This window comes from Choloepus didactylus, chromosome 15 (assembly GCF_015220235.1).
Source record: "Choloepus didactylus isolate mChoDid1 chromosome 15, mChoDid1.pri, whole genome shotgun sequence".
Lineage (NCBI taxonomy): Eukaryota > Metazoa > Chordata > Mammalia > Pilosa > Megalonychidae > Choloepus > Choloepus didactylus.
In genome coordinates, this window is record NC_051321.1 from 37,365,370 (window position 1) to 37,392,413 (window position 27,044).

Consider the following 27,044-nt stretch of genomic DNA (forward strand, 5'->3'; position numbering starts at 1 on the left):
CCAGCCGCCCAGAACATGCTGAGACCTCTAATCTCAGGGAAGGTCTGTTGGGGATTTCCTCTCCTCAGCGGGGGCTGCATGACTCTCCTGGGTGACCTTGGTTCCCCAGGGGTACCAAGGAGAGAAATTGATAAACCTCCCAGCCAGCAGGAACTATGTTTAGTTCACCTCTGATTCCACAGTGCCTAGCACAGTGCTTTGCACACAACAGGTGTTCAATAAATGGAGTGACCATATAATTTATCATCCAAACCAGAAACTTTAAAGAGGGAAAGTGTGCGCTCATGCTTATGCAGGGACAAGAGGCAAAAGCCAGAACTGTCCCAGCTAAACTGCAATATGTGGTCTCCGTCCCAATACATCTGTTTGTTGAATGACTGAGTGAGCACAGCTGAAGGCCCACTCCCAAATGCTCCTGCTTTGAGGAAAGGGCAAAGGCTTTGGAGTCGGACAGACCTGGACCAGTGCTCAAACCCCAGCTTTGCAGCATATTAGCTTGTCCTTGGGCAAAGAGCATATCTTCTGGGCATTTCCGCGTTCTCTCATTTGAAAGCAGGCATTCTGCACGCCTTAGGGGTTGTGGGCTTATTAAATGGGATACTGCGTGAAATACTCAGCAGAATGCCTGTAGCTCATAGTCAGTGTAGTTGTGATATGATGCCTGTGTGGGTGGGGACCCCCTTATCTATCCTAATAGGCTTGACCTGGCAATAGAAGGAAACCTCAAGATTTTTCTAAATCTTGAAACCCAAACTTCCCTCTGTAGCCAGCCCCCTACCTCTCTCCTTTGCATCTTCTACCATCTTAGCCTTCAGAACTCAATGCCCCTGCAGAGTAGAAGCGTCCCCTCCCCATTTCAAATGGCCCATCCCCAAGATTTACCAGAATCAACTGAGAAAGTTTATGGACAGAAAAAAGAATGAAAAGGAGACTCAAAACTTGGCTCTCTGAATTAGCTTCATTAATGGCCCCAATTCTTCATCCCTTCCCGCATCCATGCCCTTTGCTATATAACTTTGTAATATCCTCCCACTGTGGGCAAGTCATAACCCCCATCCCTTGAGGCTTAGCCATGTGACATGCTTTGGCCACTGGGATAGTAACAGACATGGAAAGAGTCTTGAAAAGTCCTTGAACACTTGGGCTTGCCTGCTCTTGTGTCTCTGCTGTCATCATGGGAAGGATATGCCCCGTTTAGCCCACTGGTCCCAGGAGGAGGTTGAGGGACATGAGGAGCACAGCCCAGCCCTGGTCAGCTAGCTCCCAGTAAACATGTGTAACTGTGTTTTAAGCCACTGAGTTTGGGGACGGTTTGTTACACAGCATTTGTGGCAATACTAACTAATACAGCCCCCACTCCCAGGTTCCAGTGCCAGGCATGGAAGGCATCCCCTTCCCTCTGCATAGGGTGGGGCATGAAGCTTCTCTGTGGAGTGCTGGATCTCCCAACCTCCTTTACCCTGGGGAGCCTGGAAGGAAGGAAGGAAGTTAGTCGTGGAGCCTCCCAGTTTGTCAGCAGGCTGAGGACACAGAAGCAGCTGAAGCACATGGTCCTTCAGGTCCCTTCAAGTCATAGGCTCTGTGTCTTCCTGGAGGAATCAGGAGGTCAGATGGGGTCTAGAGCCTGGGAGTTCCAAAAGCTACCTCAGCTGGGGCTGCCTCCCTTACCTGGGGTGCCCTGAGACAAAGAGGCCAAGAGAGATACTCTCTCTGAGAGAGACTGGCCTACGGAGACTCATGGAAAGAATCCAAGATGGAAAACAGAGGAAGAGGTTCTTTGGGTGGTTTAGGAAATTGCACTTTGTCCAAGGGAAAGCAGAGGTCTCGGCGGGGACCCCTAGGAATGCAGCTCCACGGAGACGAGAGCCAGAGTCTCGAGTCAGCCTCCGCTACTCCAGAAGCCTCAGAGGGATCTAGAATCCCTGTGAGAATCTCTGCATTCTAATTATACCTGTTTTTCAGCTCCAGATAAATCTTAAATTCTTTCTTATTCCATGCTGTTACATTTTTGTTTTAAAGTATTTTGTTTTTAATTGAAGAGAAGAAGACACCATCTTGTTTCCTCCTATGTTTATTGGAGAGACACTAATTCAGGTACACTGTGGGCAGAGTGGGCTTTGGTGAGCTCCCTGGAAACGAGCCACCAATTACAGCACTGTTTCTATGGAAAAATGCGTTGTGAATTCTAAGCAACAGTTGTACTAATGGTCTATTAGAGCATGACCCATTATCAGGTGCTGCCTTACCATGTTTCTAAAACAATTTATTTCTAATAGCAATCTGCCTTTCGACAAGGCTTAAAGAATCCTGAACTTTCCTAAAGCATCTTTTACTATAATATGAAGTATGGATGTTTAACCTGATTTTGTAATACAAAAAAATGTAAAGGCAAAAAAAAAAAAAAAAAGAGGAAGCAGAAGAAAATAGCCACGACTCTTTTCTAGGCATTTCTTTCCCATGGTTCAATGTAATCCAATCCCAAATGTGCAAAAATTTCTTCTTCACTTTCTGCTGGGAGAAACATCCTCTGAAAGCAAAACAACAAGAAATGCATGCATTCAAATATTGTTGTTAAGCATCTCAGTGCTGATATAGTGAAAGTATTACTTGTAAAACTGTCTTGTCAGAACGAATTATTGCCAAAACATAATTCCCTGCTTCTGACATAAAGTCATTTTAACCGACTTCTATAATTTATACATCTTTCTATCCAAAAATATGATTCTAAATGAATTAAGGTAAAATTATGATGGCCTTACACATTCCGCAAAAGTCATCTGGATTTTTTTCCTTTTGGTTTCAGCTGCTCATTATAACCACTTGAAGGAGCTTTTAAGAAACATGAAAGCTTGATCCACACCCCAGTCTAATAAAATGAGAATCTCAGGAGGAGAGGTGTTAGCATCAATCTATTTAAAAGCTCACTGGGTAATAATAATGTATGGTCGGAATGATGAGCTGCTGCCATAGGTAATTCTAGGGAGCCTGCATGTGTGGGGTTCTCCTCCCAGCCTTCCTCTCCTGCCCCATCCCGGGCTCCCACCCGGTGTTCCCTTTGAGACCGAGCATCACCTTGCCTTCATCCCGTCTTGCACTGGCCCATGTTGAACTACTGGTTCCATGTTAATTTGTAAGTGTTCCTAAATTGCATTATGGGAGTCTGTCCACTCACACTCGCCATCTGAGGCTTTCCTGCCAGCATCCATGCACCCCTCTTCAGGCAGTGGCACCTTGATTTTTCTTCGGGAAACCACCCTCCTTCCCCTCAGTCCATGACGTTCAGGTGGAGCTGACCCCACCCTGAGCTCCAAGGAGGGTCACAGGACACAAGCCCGGCCACTGAGAGCCACAGGAATGGGTCAGGATGGGCACATGACCCAGGCCTGGCCAGTGTGCACCAGCTACGATTCTTGCTGAAACTATTAGGAAAGAGCTTCTCTCTGTTGCAGTGGCTGAGCTGCAAGGATGGAACCCATGGGAAAACACTGTCTGAGAATGAAACCAAAACTGAGAGAAGCCTGCCTGAGTGTCTGAGGACAGCCACACCCAAAGCCAGTGTTAACCTCTGGACGCTACAGTCATATGAGCTGAATTCCCTTTTCTTTTCTTTTTCCCCCCTTTTTTTTTTTTTTTTTTTTTTTCCTAAGCTATTTTGGGCTGGGTTTCTGACACTTGTGCCTGAGACACCCCTTACTAAATACGTTTCATTTATACTTCATGCTCCCTGAGGGCAAGCCCTATAATTTCCGGTACTTTTGCATCTCCTGCCCCTTGGGAGCCTAGATTAGTGTTTGACTACTGTAGATCCTTGGCACTGGTGGACTGAACAGTTGGATATTCAATGCTTCATAAGTCATATAGTAATTTATCATTTTGCTGAGGCATGAACTGAGATCCTGACCACTGGCAGCCAACCAAGACACTCGGCTGGTGAGTGAACTTAGCTAAATGCCCATCTGCACCTCAGGGCAGGTGTGTTCTCTCTGTTTTGCAGTAGCCTCTCATTAATGTCTGAAGTGGTCACTAAAAGTGCTACTGCCCACTGCATTTGAGGGGTACGTGAGTGGCATTTGGTGATTTGGGGGATTCTTTGTTTTCTTTGGAGATACTCATTGCAAACACCAAGGATATACAAACTCAACAAATGTCCACTGCTGGGCTGGCTCTGGACACCCGACTAGCTCATCATCTTTGAGCCAAAAGCTCTTGGGGTGCCTCCTGGGCCAGATGGAGCTGTGTTCCTGGTGGAATCTTCTAGCTGCCCTCAACTGTAATCTGTGGGAACAGGACACTGTACGTGGACACCAAAAGCAGTTCAGAAAAGTGCTCAGGGAATGCGAATCAAAGTAGCCCATCCCAGGGGAAAAACTCTACCTCGGTCTTGTCATATAGAGCGTGGTTATCCAGTATCATCTTCCTCTCGTGCGAGGCGTAGCGCCGGATGTCCCTCTCAAACTGCTGAACCAGAGATAATTAAAATAAATTGCTATCAATTCCAGAATGTCTCCAGTACTAATTATGTGTTTAGAGATTTCCAAATTTCTAAAGTGAAATATCTGTCCCCATTCCACATTCACAAAGCTATTTTCTCCCCAAGGGTAAAGCTCTCTGGTGGCACAGCTCCACATCTGCTTGCTTTCTTCTGTTCCAGTTCCTTTGACAGGGCCAGGCACATAATAAGTGCTCAACAAAGGAAGGTTTGTTGAATGAGTGAATGTTTCCAAATCCCCAAAGGGGCAAAGGGTCATATATAAAATGTGTGAGATAAACTGGAAGTCCAATCTTTTCCTTATTTGCCTAGTCTCTACTTGCTAGCCTAACATAGTATCTCTACTTCTTCTGCTTAAAAAAAAATTCCCCTAGTAATCTCAGGGTCATCATTTCCTAAACATTACCAAATAGTATAATTCATCTAAAGCCTCTTTATTTTTTTAAAAAATTATTCTCTGGCTTTTGCCCCACATCAATCCCCAGGTCAGGCCAGCTAGCAGGGGCAGGTTTGTGGATAAAGAAAGGAGTGAAGTCTTTGACCCTCTCAGCCTCTTGGCAGAAGCGTGGTCTACGAACCCCAGCAGGGTTTGGTGGGGAAGGAAGAGTCCTCCTCTAATTTAGGTCACACATTTCTGGCAGACACTGTGGAGGGACCCAGCCACAGGTCATTTTAATGATACTTTTTTGCTCTCTGTGCCAAAGCCTTCAGGGGTATGATTCATAAGATGCACTTGGGGCACTTCCTTAGCTCTTATATACCCCCGTCAAATGCACAACCACACAACACATGCATGAACAAACACATGCACACACGTGCACTCTCTTTCATTCATTCACTATGATTTGGTTTTTCTTCTTCTGGATGCCCATCACAATACCTATATATGTTATCTTCTAACTTACACTGTGAGTCAATGTGCTTCATAACTGGTTCTGGTTCTCAGCCCCAGAGGTTGAAAGGAGGCTTGCTACAGGTAAGAAAAGAGGCTCCCAGGTGGCCCTCTTGTCCCTCAAGCCCCTTTCTGGCTACATGGACACTCCTGAGGCTATTTATGGGGTGTTGCCCAGCACACAGCGATGGGGTCTGGTCATGGTGGTGGTGTGCAGGTGTTTTTACACTTGCCTCTGTTCCACATTCCTGCTCTCTTCCTGGTGCCATCAGCACTCTCCTTTTTGAAGCGTCTCCAGATCCAGCTGGAAGCTGACTCCACAATCCTGGCTCTCCTGCAACTGCCTGAGGTACCTTGCCTTTCCCACGTATCGAGTGGGTTTAACGATCTCTCAGAAGATGGGCCCCTGATCCCCACTCTCCCTCACCCCCCAGTTCTAATCCATCAGCAAGGCCCATCAGCTCCACCCCCAAAACAAGTCCCCAAGCTGAGTCCTTCTTCCTCCTCGGCCATCGCTATTGCACAGACTACTGAAATAGACTCTTAAACGGTCGCCTTGCTTGTACCCGAGCGCCTCCCCGAGTCCACCCTCAACACAGCAGCCAGTGCAATCCTCCTACAAAAGCAGACCAGGTCGTATCACCGCCATGCTCAAAACTTCACGGAGGAGCCCCCTCCCTCTTGGAATAAAATCTAAACTCAGCCTGCAGGGCCCTCCGTGCTCTGGCCCCACCTCCTACCTCTATCCCCCTACAGTCATTCTGGCCTTTGGGTTCTCAGACAAGCCAAGAGTGCTCCAGCTTAGGCTTTCACTCCTGCTGGCTTCTCTGCCAGGAATCCCTCCGGCAAATGTTTGAATGAACGAATAGATATTGTGAGGATGAACAAAGATAACATGAAAAACATCTAGAACAATACTTGATCCAGAGTAAAGCTGGATAAATATGAGCTAATTTTGACTATTGTTAAGAGGATGAGGAGTCAGGGGACCGAGATTCCAGCCTGAACTCTGTGTCTCTTGGCAAGTCAACCAGCCTCTCGGAGTCTTGGTTGGTCACACATGGAGGTGGCACAAGTCTAAGGCCCCCTCTGGCCCTAGCATCCTCTCACCCTGAGATTCTGTTCAGTGGTAGTCTGGGCCTCCCGCCCTGGTAACGACATCTCCCATGATCAGGGCTCTGAGGCTGCAGGGAGCAAAACCTGAAACCTAAGGAAGGGGACAGGACACCTCAGAAAGGAGGGACAATGTACTGAGTTGTAATGATGCTAATTTTCCCTAGAGAAGCGCAGATCTAGAAATTGTTTCCTTTTCCTGCAATATTAGGGAGAAAGCGCTGGGATAGTGGCGCCCTCTAGTTGAGCAGGGATCTTCCCCACAACCTCCTGGGTGTGTGACAGGCTGACGTTCGGGGGGGGGGTGGGGAGCGATCCGGGAGGGAGTTCCACCAGAAGTCCTCTATATTGGGGTGGAGAGGGGTCCAGGGCTGTAGAAGAATTGGGGTGAGGCAGATTCTGGGAGCTGCCTGTCAAAATACAGGGCTGCTGCTTAGCAACAACTCCCCTGGCCCTGGTTCACTCTGCTCGGCTCCTCCAGCCCCTGGCAGAGCCCCCGCTGCTCACACTGGGTGGGTGGACGGGGGCGTGAGTGAATGGGAGCAGCGAGGGGCTGCCCTTGGCTCCCTAGACCCTATGGGGTGGGAGATGTTTTCCTGGTCTTCTCCGTTAAAACTTCAGGAGTATTTATTTCCCTATAGACTGTTAAGAATTATAATAATGTCTTTCATTGACAGGGTAATACTATATATCCAACAAATATTAATTGCATGACAACTATGCTCCAGGTATGTTCTGGATGCTTGTAACTTACTGGGGAAAACAAAGATCTCGGCCTTTGTGGAGCTTAGCTTTGAGCAGAGGACATAGACCATAGACAATAACAGAATGAATTAGTAAATTGTATGATCTATTAAGAAGTAAACACTAATGAGGGGTGACAATGTGATTGGGATTGCACTCCCCTTTGTCCAGTGTATGGATGGATGAATAGAAAAACGGGGGCAAAAAAAAAAAAAAGTACCCAGTGTTCTTTTTTACTTTAATTGTTCTTTTTCACTTTAATTTTTATTCTTATTACTTTTGTGTGTGATAATGAAAATGTTCAAAAATTAATTTTGGTGATGGATGCACAACTATATGGTGGTACTGTGAACAAATGATTGTATGCTTTGTATGACTGCATGGTATGTGAATACATCTCAATAAAATTGAATTAAAAAAAAAAGTAAGCACTGTAGACATTAAATAGGGTGGCCAGGGCAGGTCTCGTTGAGAAGGTGGGATTTGAGCAACAACGTGAAGGAGGTGGTGAGTTAACCAAGTGGACATCTAGGCCGAGGGAGTAGCTAGAACAGAGGCTGTAGCGTGGAGCATGCCTGGCCCGGTTAGGGAGAAAGAGGTAGGAGAGGAGGTCAGAGAGGCAAGGGGGGCAGGCAGATCATGCAGGCCTTGTAGGCTGCTGTAAGACCTTGGGTGTTTACTCTGAGTTCAGTGGGGGGTCCCTGCAAGGTTTAGAGGTGGCGGTCACATGATCTTACTTATGGAGGGCTTACCCCGTGCCATGCACTGTGCTAAATAATTTATGTAACTTTCTGATGTGCTCTATTATCATTAGCACTTAACAGCTTCTAAAAGAACATTTTGGTACACGATTGGGCTCAAAATTGTGCTAACATGCTGCACTATCTAATTTAATCCTCATAACAGCCCCATGAGGTTGGTGCTCTTATTAGACCCATTTTTCAGATGAAGCAAGGAGGCCCAGAGAGCCTAAGTAATTTTCCCATGGTCACAGAGCCAGGGATGGAGCTGGGACGCAGACTCCCCGGACAGTTTAGCCATCTGCTTTAAAACCTTATTAGTTTCTCACAGCAACCCTGTGAGGTAGGCAAGGGAAGGACGTTGTGTAATGTTCCACGTGAAGAAAGGTGGACAGTGGGAAGGGGGTTGGTGATACCATAGTCTGGCTGTACGCTTGGTCACACCTTCACAAGTTGGCCCAGGGCTGCTGTGTACAGTGGTGCAAGTCCCGCATGAGGAACCCTAGAGGGCGCCATTTACATTTTTGTAGTCTCTGTAGCTATGAATTAGATGATAATTTTCTGGCAGATGGCAGTAAGGAATCTGAGGAAGAAATGCTTTCTAAAGTTGGTGAAAGTGTCATTTGGCTGGAAAAGGGTGGCCACAGTCACCCATGTGTTTCCAGAGAAGAGGGTGTGCTTCCTTCCAACTTATAACATAAACATGGACAGGACTCCTGAGGGAATCCCGGAAAATAAGTCATATTGACAAGCCAGGCAGATCTATTTTGAAGAAGCATGATTGAGAGGAAACAGAAGTTTCTTTTGATTTTTAGCTAACAAACCTGTGTTTACCAGCGCTCAGTTTCCAGAAATCACACCACATCTGGATGGCTTTAGAAAATCTCAGCGTCTCATGTCCCTGTGGATTTATCCTGCTCAGGAAATCTCTGGCCACAAAGTTCCTAAGGAAGCTTTGTGAGCTCTGTAGATCAGGACCTAGTAGTTCAATGTCCCCAGGCTGCCTCTAAACCTTGTGGGGACCTCCCCCCTCTCCCATTGAACTCAGAGTAAACACCCAAGGTCTTACAGCAGCCTATGAGGCCTGCATGATGTGCCCTGCCCCCCTTGCCTCTCTGACCTCCTCTCCTGCTTCTTTCTCCTTAAATGGGCCAGGCATGCTCCACGCTACAGCCTCTGTTCTAGCTACTCCCTCGGCCTAGATGTCCACTTGGTTAACTCACCACCTCCTTCACGTTACTCATTAATAGATGACTGTAATTGTCTTGAGAATGGTTCTCAGGCCTTGCCATCTTTGTGTAAAAAGGTGAAATTGAATTTCTCTAGCCACAAAATTTTAGGCTAGACCCAGTTATGGTCACCCACCTGGGACAGAGCTCCAAACTGGAGCCATAATAGACTGACCACACACCACAATCAGTGGTTGCATAAGTGAGGGCAGAAAGATAATAATACAAGTCGCTACCTCTTTCTGAGCCCTTACCATATCCTACACGCACACAGCATCTCATGTAACCCAGACAGAAACATTATGAGGTAAATAACCCCAATTACAGATGGGACAACTTGGGCTCAGAGAGGTTAAATAATTTGTGTAAAGTCACCCAGCTCAAAAGTGGCAGAGCAGAGATTTGAACCTATGACAGCCTGACTAAACCATTGGAGGTCTTAAGCATGACCCTCACCGCTCAGGGTCCTGCCAGTGCCCTGCAGAACCAATAGCGGTTAATTCCTGAGAACTCTGAGAAAAGGGATTCAAATGTGCTGAAAACATGCCCATCTTAGAAACAAACTGAGCAAAGGGTAAGCCTTTCAGCTACTGACTTCTAACTGCATGATCTTGCATGACCAATGACTCTGCAACTCTCCCCTCTCTCAATAGATTGTTTCCAAACTTTCATTGTCTATCAAACTGCATTTATGAGGTATTCGTTTTACTAGTTTTTCCAATTTTTATGAATGAAAGACACACTTAAATGCCTGCCAAAATTTTGATTAGGGTAAGAAATTTCAGTGTTACTCTCCTGGTCTGAAATAATTCCAGCCCAAAGCAAAGATACCTGCTGTTTAACTCAAGATTGGGAATAATTCAAATATGTAAAACCCTCCAATGGCCCCTCATTTCACTCACAGCCAGGTACTTTGGGAACCAGATGACCCAGCATGGGGCATCTGAGCTTGGAGGGTGGGGCATGTACTTACAGGACTGAAATCATAGGCGACAGTTCCTGTGACTATAAGATGATAGGAGATAAGAGCTACCCAGGAGGTAGCTATGGTCCTCATCCTCACTTTCCTGGTGGGAAAACTGCGTCTTAAAGGGCATAAGGAATTTGTCCCAGATCGCACAGCTGCTAAGAGATACAGCCAGGCTTGTTAACCAGGGACTCACCTGAGTCAAACCTGTGCCTTTACCACACTGCTGGTTTCTCTAAGTCAGTGTGTCTCACACTTGAGCTGCATCAGAATCACCTGGAGGCCTCTTTCAAGCACAGATTGCTAGACTCCACCCCCAGAATTTCTGACTCAGTAGGTCTGGGGTGGGATTGAGAATTTACATTTCTAACAGATTCCCAGGTGAGGCTGATGCTGCAGGTCTGGGGACCACACTGGAGAATAACTGTTCCAAGCCCACCTGCCTCACTTGACCCAGTGCAGTGGAATGCCTCGATTTAGAGGTCAGTTCTGGGCACTGCCCTCTCTCCATCTCCCCTTGCTGCCACTATTGCCTCTCTCCTGTGCCCAGCAGACACAGCCTTATGTCTTTTGGAAAGCAAACACATTCCACTGGGTCTGTGTAGCACTTACCCGGGAGCCAGTCCATCCCAGCAGGGCAAAGGCGTAGCACTGGTAGGGACACATGACAAGGTCCACACGGATGGCCTTCCAGGTCTTTCCTTCCTGCTGACTGGACTTGGCACTATCCACCCGCTCATAGGGCAATTTTAAAATCAGAAAGCATTTTTGAAAATGATCTAAAGTATCTACATTCCTGCTAGGTATTCTGAACTTTTCAAATGTTGACTCCACAAGGTCACAGTATAAAAGTAATCCCTGAAAGTAAACAGAAAGAAGTCCAAATGAGCCCCCATAGAACAGACCCATTATTTTACACCAGGCTCTTAAAGCTCTTAATGGAATCTTTAGAGATTTGAGCAGAGTGTGAGTGTGTTTTTGTCCTTACGTTGGGAGCCCACCTGGTGACACTAAGAGTGGAAGCTAAGGAAGTGGTGGCATTATCCTCCTTCTGTGAAAGAAAACTTTAGCATTGAGAGAGGCTGGACCAAAGCCACTTACCGGCAAAGCTGCCAGAGAAACTTCCCCCATCACCAGCACCCAACTTCTGAATCACATCCAGTGCTTAGCTCCTCCCCCTCACCCCCACTATAAACAAAGCAAGCATCCCAGAAACAAAAAACCATGCTGTTTCTGTGGGGTTGCTGTGAGTTCGTGTCCCTTTATATTACATTGATGACCAGGTTTAATTGGCCCCAGGGATTATGCCTGGATGCTCAGCCCTGCTTTCAGGCGGAATGGCTCCCTATTTCCAGGGAACACTTAGAGATCTTCTTTCTCATTAGAGATTGTTGCTCTGTCTTCTTTAGACAGAGTGGTATATGGTTAATGATTCATGTTTCATCTAATGTTGCCTATTAGAAAATCAATAAGTGATTCTAAGATATGCCCAGCAATGCTTGCCATCATCCAATTTATCCACCCTGTGAGAATTCCTCAGAGCACAGGGAGAGGCAGAAACATGCAATCAACTCCTAAATCTGAGTGGCCACTGGAAGAGCAAATCACCCCTGCAACTGAGTGCTAACAAATGTAATTATAGTTACTGAATCATTATCTACTTTCTGATGATATTGTAATGTAGCCAGAAGCAAATATCTCTAACTGTTGTAACTCACTGAACTGTAACTCAGATGCCTTGTTTCTTTATTGCCTATGGTATGTTTCATAACTGCATAATCTTTACCCTGTAACTGGACAGTAACGAGACAACTTGTAACTGGCCCTGCTTGTATCCCCTTATCTTGGTTTGCAACCCTGAAGTCAGATGCCCTTGCATATAGCCCCGTTAATGTAAGAAAGGATTAAGTTTAGCTTTCACATAAAGGCAACATGGAATAGGGAAAATGGAGACTCATCGGCAGAACTGGTTTAAACTGGCCCCATGGTAAAGGGAAGGAGAGAGAGAGAGCCATGACCTAAACCTAGAACTAGCGCCAGCTCCTTATATGGGAAAAATAACCAGGATCACTGGAATGTAAAGGGATGTAGGGGTATAATCAAAGGCGGGAACTCTTGGTGAGAAATTTAAACTAGCTAACTCTCTCTGATAGGCTGTACAATTCAAAATCCAAAAGGTGGTCTAGTTAGCTCTCTTGGATAGACTGTACCCTCTGGAGTATCCAGCCAATGGAGAAACAGTGGAGGGACTTGTGTGTTAGCCTAGGATATAAAATTTTGCTGTGTTCTATTGTTGGGTGCACCTGCCATATTTCCTTCTCCACAATCGGGTGAGTGTTTATTTCTTTTTGCTTGTTTCTAACACTTAATAATTAACATGAGTAGCCCAGAACTGACCACCCCAATTCCTAAAACCAGATATTCCCTTAACACCCCACCCCCGCCCTGTAAGCCTCCCTGTAATTTAATGATGTCTGCCCTGATAAAACTCCACCTACTCATCACTTTCCAGTCACATGGCATATGAATCAGCATAATACCCATCTGCCATGATCCCCACTATCACCATAGTCCCCTCAGATGATTCATACACAGCTAATCAAAATATGCCAACCCAAACTCCATCACAACCCCACCTCCCTTTTATTTAGTCCCGTAAAAACCCTAAGCACTTCCAGCTCAGGGAGACAGATTTGAGGACTGCCCTCCTGTCCTCATGAAACTAGGCTTTCCCAAATAAAGTTTTTCTCATCTCAAAAATCCCAGTGTCACTTAACTGACTCTGGTGTGCATCAGGCAAGGGCTCACTATTGAGCTGCAACATCCCAAATAATTTAATCATAGCTATTGGGGTGTGTGATTTATCATGTATTCTTTAGATCAGAAGTTCTCAAATTTTATCATCAGAATCTTTTAGAAGGTTTGTTAAAGCACAGCTTGCAGGGCCCCATCCCCAGAGTGAATCAGTAGTTGGAGGGCATGGGGAAGAGGGTGATAGTTTACATTTCCAATATATTTCCAGGTGACACTGAAGTTGCTGGGCTAAGGGCTGCACTCCGGGCAGTTTATTATTGTCATTATTATTGTTGTCAGAAGTCTTTTGCATTTCTTCTGCAAATTGAAACATTGTCCAAGGCCCATGAGGACAGGTTTGAGGAAGGGACACTTTTTCCTTTGCTGATCTCAGAAAAGGGAACTCATCCCCCTGGTCCCTCCCCCAGGAAAGGTATCTGGAAGGACAGACACCATTTGCAGGGGTGGGGGGAGGCAGTGCTGATGCCAGGAACAGCCTCAGGGGGAGGTAGTAAGTATTGCCTTGGATAACATCTAATAACCCACTCTGGAAAACGTAATTCTGCTTTTTAATTAAATTTACTACAACTAGGACAGTGTGGCAGCATTCACCATCGACTTCAATTATATAAATTTGAAAAATGAACTATTAAAATATGACAAGTCTCACTTTGAAGCAAAATTTGTAATAACACATCCTCCTCTTAAAAAAAAAAAAAACTACAAAGCTAGCTTCCTAATGAGTTGTAAACTGTGCTATTGGCACACGGCTCTGGCCAGACAAAAGGGTCACCCTTGGTCCAAGTTTGTTTGGAATTTTGCGAGGCCCTGGGGAATACCTCCCTTGAATTCAATGCACGTGCACACAACCCAGATTTCGGTGCTGATGACACCTCCAGCTGGCCGGCCTGGGTGCTATGCTGGGCATTGCTATTTTCTGCCGTTTCCCTCCTTACCCCTTATTTCCCTTTAGGTAACTTCTCTCCTTTGAAAACTTCTAGGGTTTGGACTCTGGCTTCCCCAACACTTCCCATGGGGATTCACATCACCATGTTCTTTTTTCCCTATTAGAAATGGAGAGTCTCCTGACGAGGGGAGAGACATTTCTGAGCAGCCCTCCTGCTCCCTCTCCAGGGGACAGAGCAACTTGCTGTCAGGGTAAAGAGGAAGGATGGGAAACAGGGGGCAGGAGGGAGAGTGCTCAGCCTCACCTCTCACAAAGAAGGGGGGCCCATGGCCTGACATTTGTCTTGGGCTCCCCCACCGAGTAGGCAGGGTTGGAGGCTGGATGGGGCATTGAGGCCCTCCCTGCTGTTTGATAGCCAAGACCCGTCCTCTGCCCTTTGGTTTCAATTCCTTCCAGCCCTTTCTCAGAAGGCTCTGCATCTCCTATTCTGAGTCAAGCCAGTTTCCTCAAAGTGAATATACTCTATACTCTCTAGTGATTGTCAGTATTTTCAGTCTCCCAGCAGTTCCCATAAACTGGAGATGTGGCCACAAAAATGGCTAAGGGCCCTTTACCCTAAATCCCACCCACCAGGTGTTAACCCCACCAGTCAATTAGCCCTCCCCTCTTGGGACTGAACCACCAGTGAGAATCTGGGCAAATGGATCCTTGGGGGATGGTGTCCCTCCTACTAAGATCAATGTTCCCAAGCCCTTTTCCTCCCTTTCTCTCAGCCCCTGACTAAGGGGTTTTCTACAAGGATAATCTCTAGAGTATACTTAATAATTATTATTATTATCCTTATTGATCATCTGATGGGTGGCTCAAACTGGCACCCACTGGCTGCTCACTATGGGCTACAGGTGTTTTAAAACATCTCTGACCAGCTTTTGATCTGTGCACATGCATGTTGGGTGAGCAAGCTCACATGTATACCTGCATGGGATATAACCTTGATAACCTGGAAAGTGCAGTTTGGGGTCAGAATGGCAGAGGTGAGGTAAAGGTGAAAGTCAGGTATGCTGATTTCACAACCAAGCCATCAGAGGAGGTCTGGGGCTGCAGGGGCACCATCCCAGCTGGAACACCTGGCTGCCTGCACACCTCTCTCCCTGCAGCCAGGACTTGTAGTGAGCAAACGGGAGGGGCTACACCTGTGCCCACCTCAGCTGCACAGTTCAAGAAATAATCGTGAATAAGCCGGAAGATGGCAGTTAGGAGAGACAGGGCAAAAAAACATCTCCGCAAAAAATACTAGATAAAAGCCAGAAAGTGACCCAGAATACCAGTTCCAGCTATGCACCAGCTGGACAAGGTCTGCTTAATCCACAGGGACCATGCACTTGGTGAAACCAGGAGTCTGCATCTGAAACAAGTGAGTGAGCCTGCTGGATAACTGGCAGCCATGCTGTGGTGTGGGGAAACTGGGGGTTGGCGTTTGGAGTTGCACTAGTTTTAAAAACTCAAAAGCGGCTGCAGATACAGCAGCGAGAACTGCACAGTGAAGTGTGGTGGGAACTGTGTCCCCAATCTGTGGGCATGCCTCAATATCTGGTGTGGATGATAGCCTTTCACACACCCACTGCTAGTTGTCTTGGAGCTAGGAAGGCAGAGGTTAGCGAAAAGGGGAAAATAACCACATCCCTACAGCCATCTTCCTGGCAGGCTGGAAATGCTCCTGCCTGGCACCAGTGCCACAGCCAAGATCTGTGCCAAACAACTCAGAGTGATGGGAAGTGTTTCCAGCAACACGCACACATGCCACAATATCTGGCATGGATGAGAGCCTTTTGTGCACCGGCAGCTAATTGTCCTGGAGCTAGGAAGACAGAGGTGTGTGAAAAGGGAGAAATTAATACACCCCATACAGCCATCCTTCCAGCAGGCTAGGGACACCCCTACATGGCCCTGCGGCCCAGAACTTCCCTTGGGGGATGGCACTCACTTGTGATGTAGCACAGTCTTCCCTCAGCAGAGGCCCTAGGAGGGCACAGCTTGGAAGAGGGACCCACTTGGAAGTCTGAGCAACCATACACCAATATCAAAGACTTGTGGATCAGCGGCAGAGACAAATTGTGGCAAGACTGATCTGAAGGTTTAGATTCTTGCAACAGCTTTAAATCTTCACGAACACCTGAGAGGCTGGATTATTAAAGCCGCCCTCCCTCCCTAACCACTCAGACACGTGCCCCACATTCAGGGTGGGCAACAGCAACTACACACGCAAACTTGGTGCACCAATTGGACCCCCACAAGATTCAGACCTCCACTCACCACAGAGACAAAGTTGGGGAGAACTGGCTTGAGGGGAATAGATGGCTCGTGGATGCCACATGCTGGTTAGTTAAGGAAAGTGTATTCCACCAAGCTGTAGATCTGACAAATTAGAGATAAGTGTTTGAATAAGTCTCCATAACCTAAAAGAACCCCATTAAGTTAAGAAAATGCCAAGAGGCCAAAAACAACAGAAATTTTAAAGTATATGAAGAAACCAGACGATATGTACAACCCAAACCCAAACACCCAAAACAAAAGATTAGAGGAGACACAGTACTTGGAGCAATTAATCAGAGAACTAAAGACAAACAACAAGAGCATGGCACAGGATATAAAGGACATGAAGACCTTAGAAGAGCATAAAGAAGAAATTGCAAGAGTAAATAAAAAAACAGACTATCTTATGGAAATAAAAGAAACTGTTGACCAAATTAAAAAGATTCTGGATACTCACAGTACAAAACTAGAGGAAGCTGAACAACAAATCACAACCTCGAAGAAGATAGAACGGAAAATGAAAGAACAAAAGAAAGAATGGGGAAAAAATCAAAAAAATTGAAAAGGACCTCAGGGATATGATAGATAATATAAAACATCCAAATATAAGACTCATTGGTGTTCCAGAAGGGGAAGAGAAGGGTAAAAGTCTAGGAAGAGTATTCAAAGAAATTGTTGGGGAAAAATTCCCAAACATTCTAAACAACATAAATACACAAATCATAAACACCCAGTGAATTCCAAATAGAATAAATCTAAATAAACCCACTCTGAGACATATTCTGATCAGCTTGTCAAATACTGAAGAGAAGGAGCAAGTTCTGAAAGCAGCAAGAGGAAAGCAATTCATCACATACAAAGGCAACAGCATAAGACTAAGTAGTGACTACTCGGCGGCCACCATGGAGGCGAGAAGGCAGTAGCATGACATATTTAAAATTCTGAGAGAGAAAAATTGCCAACCAAGAATTCTTTATCCAGCCAAGCTCACTTTCAAATTTGAGGGAGAGCTTAAATTTTTCACAGACAAACAAATGCTGGGAGAATTTGCTAACAAGAGATGTGCCCTACTTGAGATGCTAAAGGGAGACCTACCAACAAAGAAACAAAGAGAGAGAGATATGGAGAAAGTTTCAGTACTAAAGAGATTCAGTATGTGTACATTAAAGGACATTAAGAGAGAGAGGGAAAAATACATCTGACAAACATAAACCAAAGGATAGGATAGCTGATTCAAGAAATGCCTTCACAGTAATAACATTGAATGTAAATGGATTAAACCCCCAATTAAAAGATACAGATGAGCAGAATGGATCAAAAAAATATGAACCATCAATATATTGCATACAAAAGACTCATCTCAGACACAGGGACACAAAGAAATTGAAAGTGAAAGGATGGAAAAAATATTTCATGCAAGCTATAGCCAAAAGAAAGCAGGAGTAGCAATATTAATCTCAGATAAAATAGACTTTAAATGGAAGGATGTTATGAGAGACAAAGAAGGCCACTACATACTAATAAAGGGGGCAATTCAACAAGAAGAAATAACAATCATAAATGTTTATGCAACCAATCAAGGTGCCACAAAATACATGAGACAAACACTGGCAAAACTAAAGGAAGCAATTGATGTTTCCACAATAATTGTGGGAGTCTTTAACACATCACTGTCTCCTATAGATAGGTCAACCAGACAGAAGACCAATAAGGAAACTGAAAACCTAAACAGTCTAATAAATGAATTTGACTTAACAGACATATATAGAACATTACATCCCAAATCACCAGGATACGCATTCTTCTCTAGTGCTCATGGAACTTTCTCCAGAACAGATCATATGCTGGGACATAAAATAAGCCTCACTAAATTAAAAAAAATTCAAATTATTCAAAGCACATTCTCTGACCACAAAGGAATACAATTAAAGGTCAGTAACCATCAGAGACTTAGAAAATTCACAAATACCTGGAGGTTAAACAACACACTCCTAAACAATCAGTGGGTTAAAGAAGAAATAGCAGGAGAAATTGCTAAATATATAGAGAGATGAATGAAAATGAGAACACAACATATCAAAACCTATGTGATGCAGCAAAAGTGGTACTGAGGGAGAAATTTATAGCACTAAATGCATACGTTAAAAAGGAAGAAAGAGCTAAAATCAAAGAACTAATGGAGCAACTGAAGAAGCTAGAAGATGAACAGCAAACTAATCCTAAACCAAGTAGAAGAAAAGAAATAACAAGGATTAAAGTAGAAATAAATGACATAGAGAACAAAAAAAAAAAAAAAAAAAAAAAAAAAAAAAAAAAAAAAAAAACCAATACAGAGAAAAAATAACACCAAAAGCTGGTTCTTTGAGAAGATCAACAAGATTGACAAGCCTCTAGCTACACTGACAAAATCAAAAAGAGAGACAACCCATAGAAACAAAATAATGAATGAGAAAGTTTACATTAATGTGGATCCTGAAGAAATTAAAAAGATTGTAAGAGGATACTATGAACAACTGTATGCCAACAAACTGGATAATGTAGAGGAAATGGACAACTTCCTGGAAACACATGAACAACCTAGACTGACCAGAGAAGAAATAGAAGACTTCAACCAACCAATCACAAGTAAAGAGATCCAATCAGTCACAAAAAGCTTCCCACAAATAAATGCCCAGGGCCAGATGGCTTCACAGGGGAGTTCTACCAAACTTTCCAAAAAGAACTGACAACGAATCTTACTTAAACTCAAAACTTTGAAGAAAATGGAACATTACCTAACACATTTTATGAAGCTAACATCAATCTAATACCAAAATCAAGCAAAGATGCTACAAAGAAGGAAAACTACAGGCCAATCTCCCTAATGAATATAGATGCAAAAATTCTCAACAAAATACTTGCAAATTGGATCCAAAGACACATTAAAAAAATCATACACCATGACCAAGTGGGGTTCATTCCAGGCATGCAAGGATGGTTCAACATAAGAAAATCAATTAATGTTTTACAACACATTAACAAATCAAAAGAGAAAAATCAAATGATCATCTCAATAGATCCTGAAAAAGCATTCGACAAAATCCAACATCCCCTTTTGATAAAAACACTTCAAAAGGTAGGAATTGAAGGAAACTTCCTCAACATGATAAAGAGCACATATGAAAAACTGACAGCCAGCATAGTACTCAATGGCGAGAGACTGAAAGCCTCCCCTCTAAGATCAGGAATGAGACAAGGATGCCCGCTATCACCACTGTTATTCAACATTGTGCTGGAAGTGCTAGCCAGGGCAATCCAGCAAGACAAAGAAATAAAAGGCATCCAAATTGGAAAGGAAGAAGTAAAACGGTCATTGTTTGCAGATGATATGATCTTATATCCGGAAAACCCTGAGAAATCGACGACACAGCTACTAGAGCTAATAAACAAATTTAGCAAAGTAGCAGGATACAAGATTAATGCACATAAGTCAGTAATGTTTCTATATGCTAGAAATGAACAAACTGAAGAGACACTCAAGAAAAAGATACCATTTTCAATAGCAACTAAAAAACTCAAGTACCTAGGAATATACTTAACCAAAGATTTAAAAAATCCTATGCAAAGAAAACTACATAACTCTACGAAAAGAAATAGAAGGGGACCTTAAAAGATGGAAAAATATTCCATGTTCATGGATCAGAAGGCTAAATGTCATTAAGATGTCAATTCTACCCAAACTCATCTACAAATTCAATGTAATCCCAATCAAAATTCCAACAACCTACTTTGCAGAATTGGAAAAGCTAGTTATCAAATTTATTTGGAAAGGGAAGATGCCTCGAATTGCTAAAAACACTCTAAAAAAGAAAAACAAAGTAGGAGGACTTATACTCCTTGACTTTGAAGCTTACTATAAAGCCACAGTAGTCAAAACAGCATGGTACTGGCACAAAGATAGACATATTGATCAATGGAACAGAATCGAGAATTCGGAGATAGACCTCTAAATCTACGGCTGACTGATTTTTGATAAGGCCCCCAAAGCCACACAACAGTCTCTTCAACAAATGGGGATGGGAGAGTTGGATATCCATATCCAAAAGAATGAAAGAGGACCCCTGCCTCACACCCTACACAAAAGTTAACTCAAAGTGGATCAAAGACTTCAATATAAAAGACAGTACCAAATTGAGGCGGGGCAAGATGGCGGACTGGTGAGCTGTATGTTTTAGTTACTCCTCCAGGAAAGTAGGTAGAAAGCCAGGAACTGCGTGGACTGGACACCACAGAGCAATCTGACTTTGGGCATACTTCATACAACACTCATGAAAACATGGAACTGCTGAGATCAGCGAAATCTGTAAGTTTTTGTGACCAGGGGACCCGCGCCCCTCCCTGCCAGGCTCAGTCCCGTGGGAGGAGGGGCTGTCAGCTCCGGGAAGGAGAAGGGAGAACTGCAGTGGCAGCCCTTATCAGAAACTCATTCTACTGATCCAAACTCCAACCATAGATAGACTGAGACCAGACACCAGAGAATCTGAGAGCAGTCAGCCCAGCAGAGAGGAGACAGGCATAGAAAAAAACAACACGAAAAACTCCAAAATAAAAGCGGAGGATTTTTGGAGTTCTGGTGAACATAGAAAGGGGAAGGGCAGAGCTCAGGCCCTGAGGCTTGTATGCAAATCCCGAAGAAAAGCTGATCTTTCTGCCCTGTGGACCTTTCCTTAATGGCCCTAATTGCTTTGTCTCTTAGCATTTCAATAACCCATTAGATCTGTGAGGAGGGCCCTTTTTTTTAATCCTTTTTTCTTTTTCTAAAACAATTACTCTAAGAAGCCCAATACAGAAAGCTTCAAAGACTTGCAATTTGGGCAGGTCAAGACAAGAGCAAAACTAAGAGAGCTCTGAGACAAAAGGCAATAATCCAGTGGCTGAGAAACTTCACTAAACACCACAAATTCCCAAGAAAAGGGGGGTGTCCGCTCACAGCCATCATCCTGGTGGACAGGAAACACTCCTGCCCATCACCAGCCCCATAGCCCAGAGCTGCCCCAGACAACCCAGTGTGATGGAAGCGCTTCAAATAACAGGCACACACCACAAAACTGGGCGTGGACATTAGCCTTCCCTGCAACCTCAGCTGATTGTCCCAGAGTTGGGAAGGTGGAGCAGTGTGAATTAACAAAGCCCCATTCAGCCATCATTTCAGCAGACTGGGAGCCTCCCTACACAGCCCAGCAGCCCAGAACTGCCCTGGGGGGACGGCACTCACCTGTGACATAGCACAGTCATCCCTCAACAGAGGACCCGGGGTGCACGGCCTGGAAGAGGGGCCCACTTGCAAGTCTCAGGAGCCATACGCCAATACCAAGGACTTGTGGGTCAGTGGCAGAGACAAACTGTGGCAGGACTGAACTAAAGGATTAGACTATTGCAGCAGCTTTAAATCTCTAGGATCACCAGGGAGATTTGATTGTTAGAGCCACCCCCCCCCTCCCTGACTGCCCAGAAACACACCCCATATACAGGGCAGGCAACACCAACCACACACACAAGCTTGGTACACCAATTGGACCCCACAAGACTCACTCCTCCACTCACCAAAAAGGCTAAGCAGGGGAGAACTGGCTTGTGGAGAACAGGTGGCTCGTGGACGCCACCTGCTGGTTAGTTAGAGAAAGTGTACTCCACGAAGCTGTAGATCTGATAAATTAGAGATAAGGACTTCAATTGGTCTACAAAGCCTAAAAGAACCCTATCAAGTTCAGCAAATGCCACGAGGCCAAAAACGACAGAAAATTCTAAAGCATATGAAAAAACCAGACGATATGGATAACCCAAGCCCAAGCACCCAAATCAAAAGACCAGAAGAGACACAGCACCTAGAGCAGCTACTCAAAGAACTAAAGATGAACAATGAGACCATAGTACGGGATACAAAGGATATCAAGAAGACCCTAGAAGAGCATAAAGAAGACATTGCAAGACTAAATAAAAAAATGGATGATCTTATGGAAATTAAAGAAACTGTTGACCAAATTAAAAAGATTCTGGACACTCATAGTACAAGACTAGAGGAAGCTGAACAACGAATCAGTGACCTGGAAGATGACAGAATGGAAAAAGAAAGCATAAAAGAAAGAATGGGGAAAAAATTGAAAAAATCGAAATGGACCTCAGGGATATGATAGATAATATGACACATCCGAATATAAGACTCATTGGTGTTCCAGAAGGGGAAGAAAAGGGTAAAGGTCTAGGAAGAGTATTCAAAGAAATTGTTGGGGAAAACTTCCCAAATCTTCTAAACAACATAAATACACAAATCATAAATCCTTAGCGAACTCCAAATAGAATAAATCCAAATAAACCGACTCCGAGACATATTCTGATCACACTGTCAAACACAGAAGAGAAGGAGCAAGTTCTGAAAGCAGCAAGAGAAAAGCAATTCACCACATACAAAGGAAACAGCATAAGACTAAGTAGTGACTACTCAGCAGCCACCATGGAGGCAAGAAGGCAGTGGCACGATATATTTAAAATTCTGAGTGAGAAAAATTTCCAGCCAAGAATACTTTATCCAGCAAAGCTCTCCTTCAAATTTGAGGGAGAGCTTAAATTTTTCACAGACAAACAAATGCTGAGAGAATTTGCTAACAAGAGACCTGCCCTACTGGAGATACTAAAGGGAGCCCTACAGACAGAGAAACAAAGAAAGGACAGAGAGACTTGGAGAAAGGTTCAGTACTAAAGAGATTCGGTATGGGTACAATAAAGGATATTAATAGAGAGAGGGAAAAATATGGCAAACATAAACCAAAGGATAAGATGGCCGATTCAAGAAATGCCTTCACGGTTATAACGTTGAATGTAAATGGATTAAACTCCCCAATTAAAAGATATAGATTCGCAGAATGGATCAAAAAAAATGAACCATCAATATGTTGCATACAAGAGACTCATCTTAGACACAGGGACACAAAGAAACTGAAAGTGAAAGGATGGAAAAAAATATTTCATGCAAGCTACAGCCAAAAGAAAGCAGGTGTAGCAATATTAATCTCAGATAAAATAGACTTTAAATGCAGGGATGTTTTGAGAGACAAAGAAGGCCACTACATACTAATAAAAGGGGCAATTCAACAAGAAGAAATAACAATCGTAAATGTCTATGCAACCAATCAAGGTGCCACAAAATACATGAGAGAAACACTGGCAAAACTAAAGGAAGCAATTGATGTTTCCACAATAATTGTGGGAGACTTCAACACATCACTCTCTCCTATAGATAGATCAACCAGACAGAAGACCAATAAGGAAATTGAAAACTTAAACAATCTGATAAATGAATTAGATTTAACAGACATCTACAGGACATTACATCCCAAATCACCAGGATACACATACTTTTCTAGTGCTCACGGAACTTTCGCCAGAATAGATCATATGCTGGGACATAAAACAAGCCTCAATAAATTTAAAAAGATTGAAATTATTCAAAGCACATTCTCTGACCACAATGGAATACAATTAGAAGTCAATAACCATCAGAGACTTAGAAAATTCACAAATACCTGGAGGTTAAACAACACTCTCCTAAACAATCAGTGGGTTAATGAAGAAATAGCAAGAGAAATTGCTAAATATATAGAGACGAATGAAAATGAGAACACAACATACCAAAACCTATGGGATGCAGCAAAAGCAGTGCTGAGGGGGAAATTTATAGCACTAAACGCATATATTAAAAAGGAAGAAAGAGCCAAAATCAAAGAACTAATGGATCAACTGAAGAAGCTAGAAAATGAACAGCAAACCAATCCTAAACCAAGTACAAGAAAAGAAATAACAAGGATTAAAGCAGAAATAAATGACATAGAGAACAAAAAAACAATAGAGAGGATAAATATCACCAAAAGTTGGTTCTTTGAGAAGATCAACAAGATTGACAAGCCCCTAGCTACACTGACAAAATCAAAAAGAGAGAAGACCCATAGAAACAAAATAATGAATGAAGAAGGTGATGTAACTGCAGATCCTGAAGAAATTAAAAAAATTATAAGAGGATATTATGAACAACTGTATGGCAACAAACTGGATAATGTAGAGGAAATGGACAATTTCCTGGAAACATATGAACAACCTAGACTGACCAGAGAAGAAATAGAAGACCTCAATCAACCCATCACAAGCAAAGAGATCCAATCAGTCATCAAAAATCTTCCCACAAATAAATGCCCAGGGCCAGATGGCTTCACAGGGGAATTCTACCAAACTTTCCAGAAAGAACTGACACCAATCTTACTTAAACTCCTTCAAAACATTGAAGAAAATGGCACACTACCTAACTCATTTTATGAAGCTGACATCAATCTAATACCAAAACCAGGCAAAGATGCTACAAAAAAGGAAAACTACCGGCCAATCTCCTAAATGAATATAGATGCAAAAATCCTCAACAAAATACTTGCAAATCGAATCCAAAGACACATTAAAAAAATCATACACCATGACCAAGTGGGGTTCATTCCAGGCATGCAAGGATGGTTCACCATAAGAAAATCAATCAATGTATTACAACACATTAACAATTCAAAAGGGAAAAATCAATTGATCATCTCAATAGATGCTAAAAAAGCATTTGACAAAATCCAACATCCATTTTTGATAAAAACACTTCAAAAGGTAGGAATTGAAGAAAACTTCCTCAACATGATAAAGAGCATATATGAAAAACCCACAGCCAGCATAGTACTCAATGGTGAGAGACTGAAAGCCTTCCCTCTAAGATCAGGAACAAGACAAGGATGCCCGCTGTCACCACTGTTATTCAACATTGTGCTGGAAGTGCTAGCCAGGGCAATCCGGCAAGACAAAGAAATAAAAGGCATCCAAATTGGAAAAGAAGAAGTAAAACTGTCATTGTTTGCAGGTGATATGATCTTATATCTAGAAAACCCTGAGAAATCCACGATAAAGCTACTAGAGCTAATAAACAAATTTAGCAAAGTAGCGGGATACAAGATTAATGCACATAAGTCAGTAATGTTTCTATATGCTAGAAATGAACAAACTGAAGAGACACTCAAGAAAAAGATACCATTTTCAATAGCAACTAAAAAAATCAAGTACCTAGGAATAAACTTAACCAAAGATGTAAAAGACCTATACAAAGAAAACTACATAACTCTACTAAAAGAAATAGAAGAGGACCTTAAAAGATGGAAAAATATTCCATGTTCATGGATAGGAAGACTAAATGTCATTAAGATGTCAATTCTACCCAAACTCATCTACAGATTCAATGCAATCCCAATCAAAATTCCAACAACCTACTTTGCAGACTTGGAAAAGCTAGTTATCAAATTTATTTGGAAAGGGAAGATGCCTCGAATTGCTAAAAACACTCTAAAAAAGAAAAACGAAGTGGGAGGACTTACACTCCCTGACTTTGAAGCTTATTATAAAGCCACAGTTGCCAAAACAGCAGGGTACTGGCACAAAGATAGACATATAGATCAATAGAATGGAATTGAGAATTCAGAGATAGACCCTCAGATCTATGGCCGACTGATCTTTGATAAGGCCCCCAAAGTCACTGAACTGAGTCATAATGGTCTTTTCAACAAATGGGGCTGGGAGAGTTGGATATCCATATCCAAAAGAATGAAAGAGGACCCCTACCTCACCCCCTACACAAAAATTAACTCAAAATGGACCAAAGATCTCAATATAAAAGAAAGTACCATAAAACTCCTAGAAGATAATGTAGGAAAACATCTTCAAGACCTTGTATTAGGCGGCCACTTCCTAGACTTTACACCCAAAGCACAAGCAACAAAAGAAAAAATAGATAAATGGGAACTCCTCAAGCTTAGAAGTTTCTGCACCTCAAAGGAATTTCTCAAAAAGGTAAAGAGGCAGCCAACTCAATGGGAAAAAATTTTTGGAAACCATGTATCTGACAAAAGACTGATATCTTGCATATATAAAGAAATCCTACAACTCAATGACAGTAGTACAGACAGCCCAATTATAAAATGGGCAAAAGATATGAAAAGACAGTTCTCTGAAGAGGAAATACAAATGGCCAAGAAACACATGAAAAAATGTTCAGCTTCACTAGCTATTAGAGAGATGCAAATTAAGACCACAATGAGATACCATCTAACACCGATTAGAATGGCTGCCATTAAACAAACAGGAAACTACAAATGCTGGAGGGGATGGGGAGAAATTGGAACTCTTATTCATTGTTGGTGGTACTGTATCATGGTTCAGCCACTCTGGAAGTCAGTCTGGCAGTTCCTTAGAAAACTAAATATTGAGTTACCGTTCGATCCAGCGATTGCACTTCTTGGTATATACCTGGAAGATCTGAAAGCAGAGACACGAACAGATATCTGCACACCAATGTTCACAGCAGCATTATTCACAATTGCCAAGAGATGGAAACAACCCAAATGTGCTTCAACAGATGAGCGGATAAATAAAATGTGGTATATACACACTATGGAATACTATGCAGCTGTAAGAAGGAACGATGCCATGAAACATATGGCAACATGGATGAACCTTGAAGACTTAATGCTGAGCGAAATAAGCCAGGCACAAAAAGAGAAATATTATATGCTACCACTAATAGGAACATTGAAAAATGTAAAATAAATGGTTTATAATATAGAATGTAGGGGACCTAGAGATAGAGAGCAATTAGTGAAGGGGGAACGATAACCTAATAAGAGCAGATAAGCTATTGTGGGTAAATTTACCGTTCTGGGAATGCCCAGGAATGACTATGGTTTGTTAATTTCTGGTAGGTATGGTAGGAACAAGTTCACAGAAATGTTGCTATCTTAGGTTATCTGTCTT

The 27,044-nt window shown here is 43.2% G+C and overlaps 1 protein-coding gene across 2 annotated transcripts in view; it reads right to left on the minus strand.

Moving 5' to 3' along the window:
- Positions 1 to 2,411: 2,411 nt before the first annotated feature.
- DNTT (DNA nucleotidylexotransferase) overlaps positions 2,412 to 27,044 on the minus strand; it is a 58,357-nt gene continuing 33,724 nt past the window's right edge. The window contains exons 9-11 of one of the 2 annotated variants that reach the window (XM_037805169.1): positions 10,787 to 11,032; positions 4,375 to 4,458; positions 2,412 to 2,527 (exon numbers count right to left, since the gene is read on the minus strand). In XM_037805169.1, coding sequence (XP_037661097.1) covers positions 2,441 to 2,527; positions 4,375 to 4,458; positions 10,787 to 11,032 — 417 coding nt within the window. In that variant the 3' untranslated portion in view covers positions 2,412 to 2,440. The remainder of the gene's footprint in view (positions 2,528 to 4,374; positions 4,459 to 10,786; positions 11,033 to 27,044) is intronic. The other variant, XM_037805170.1, reaches the window with a different exon arrangement.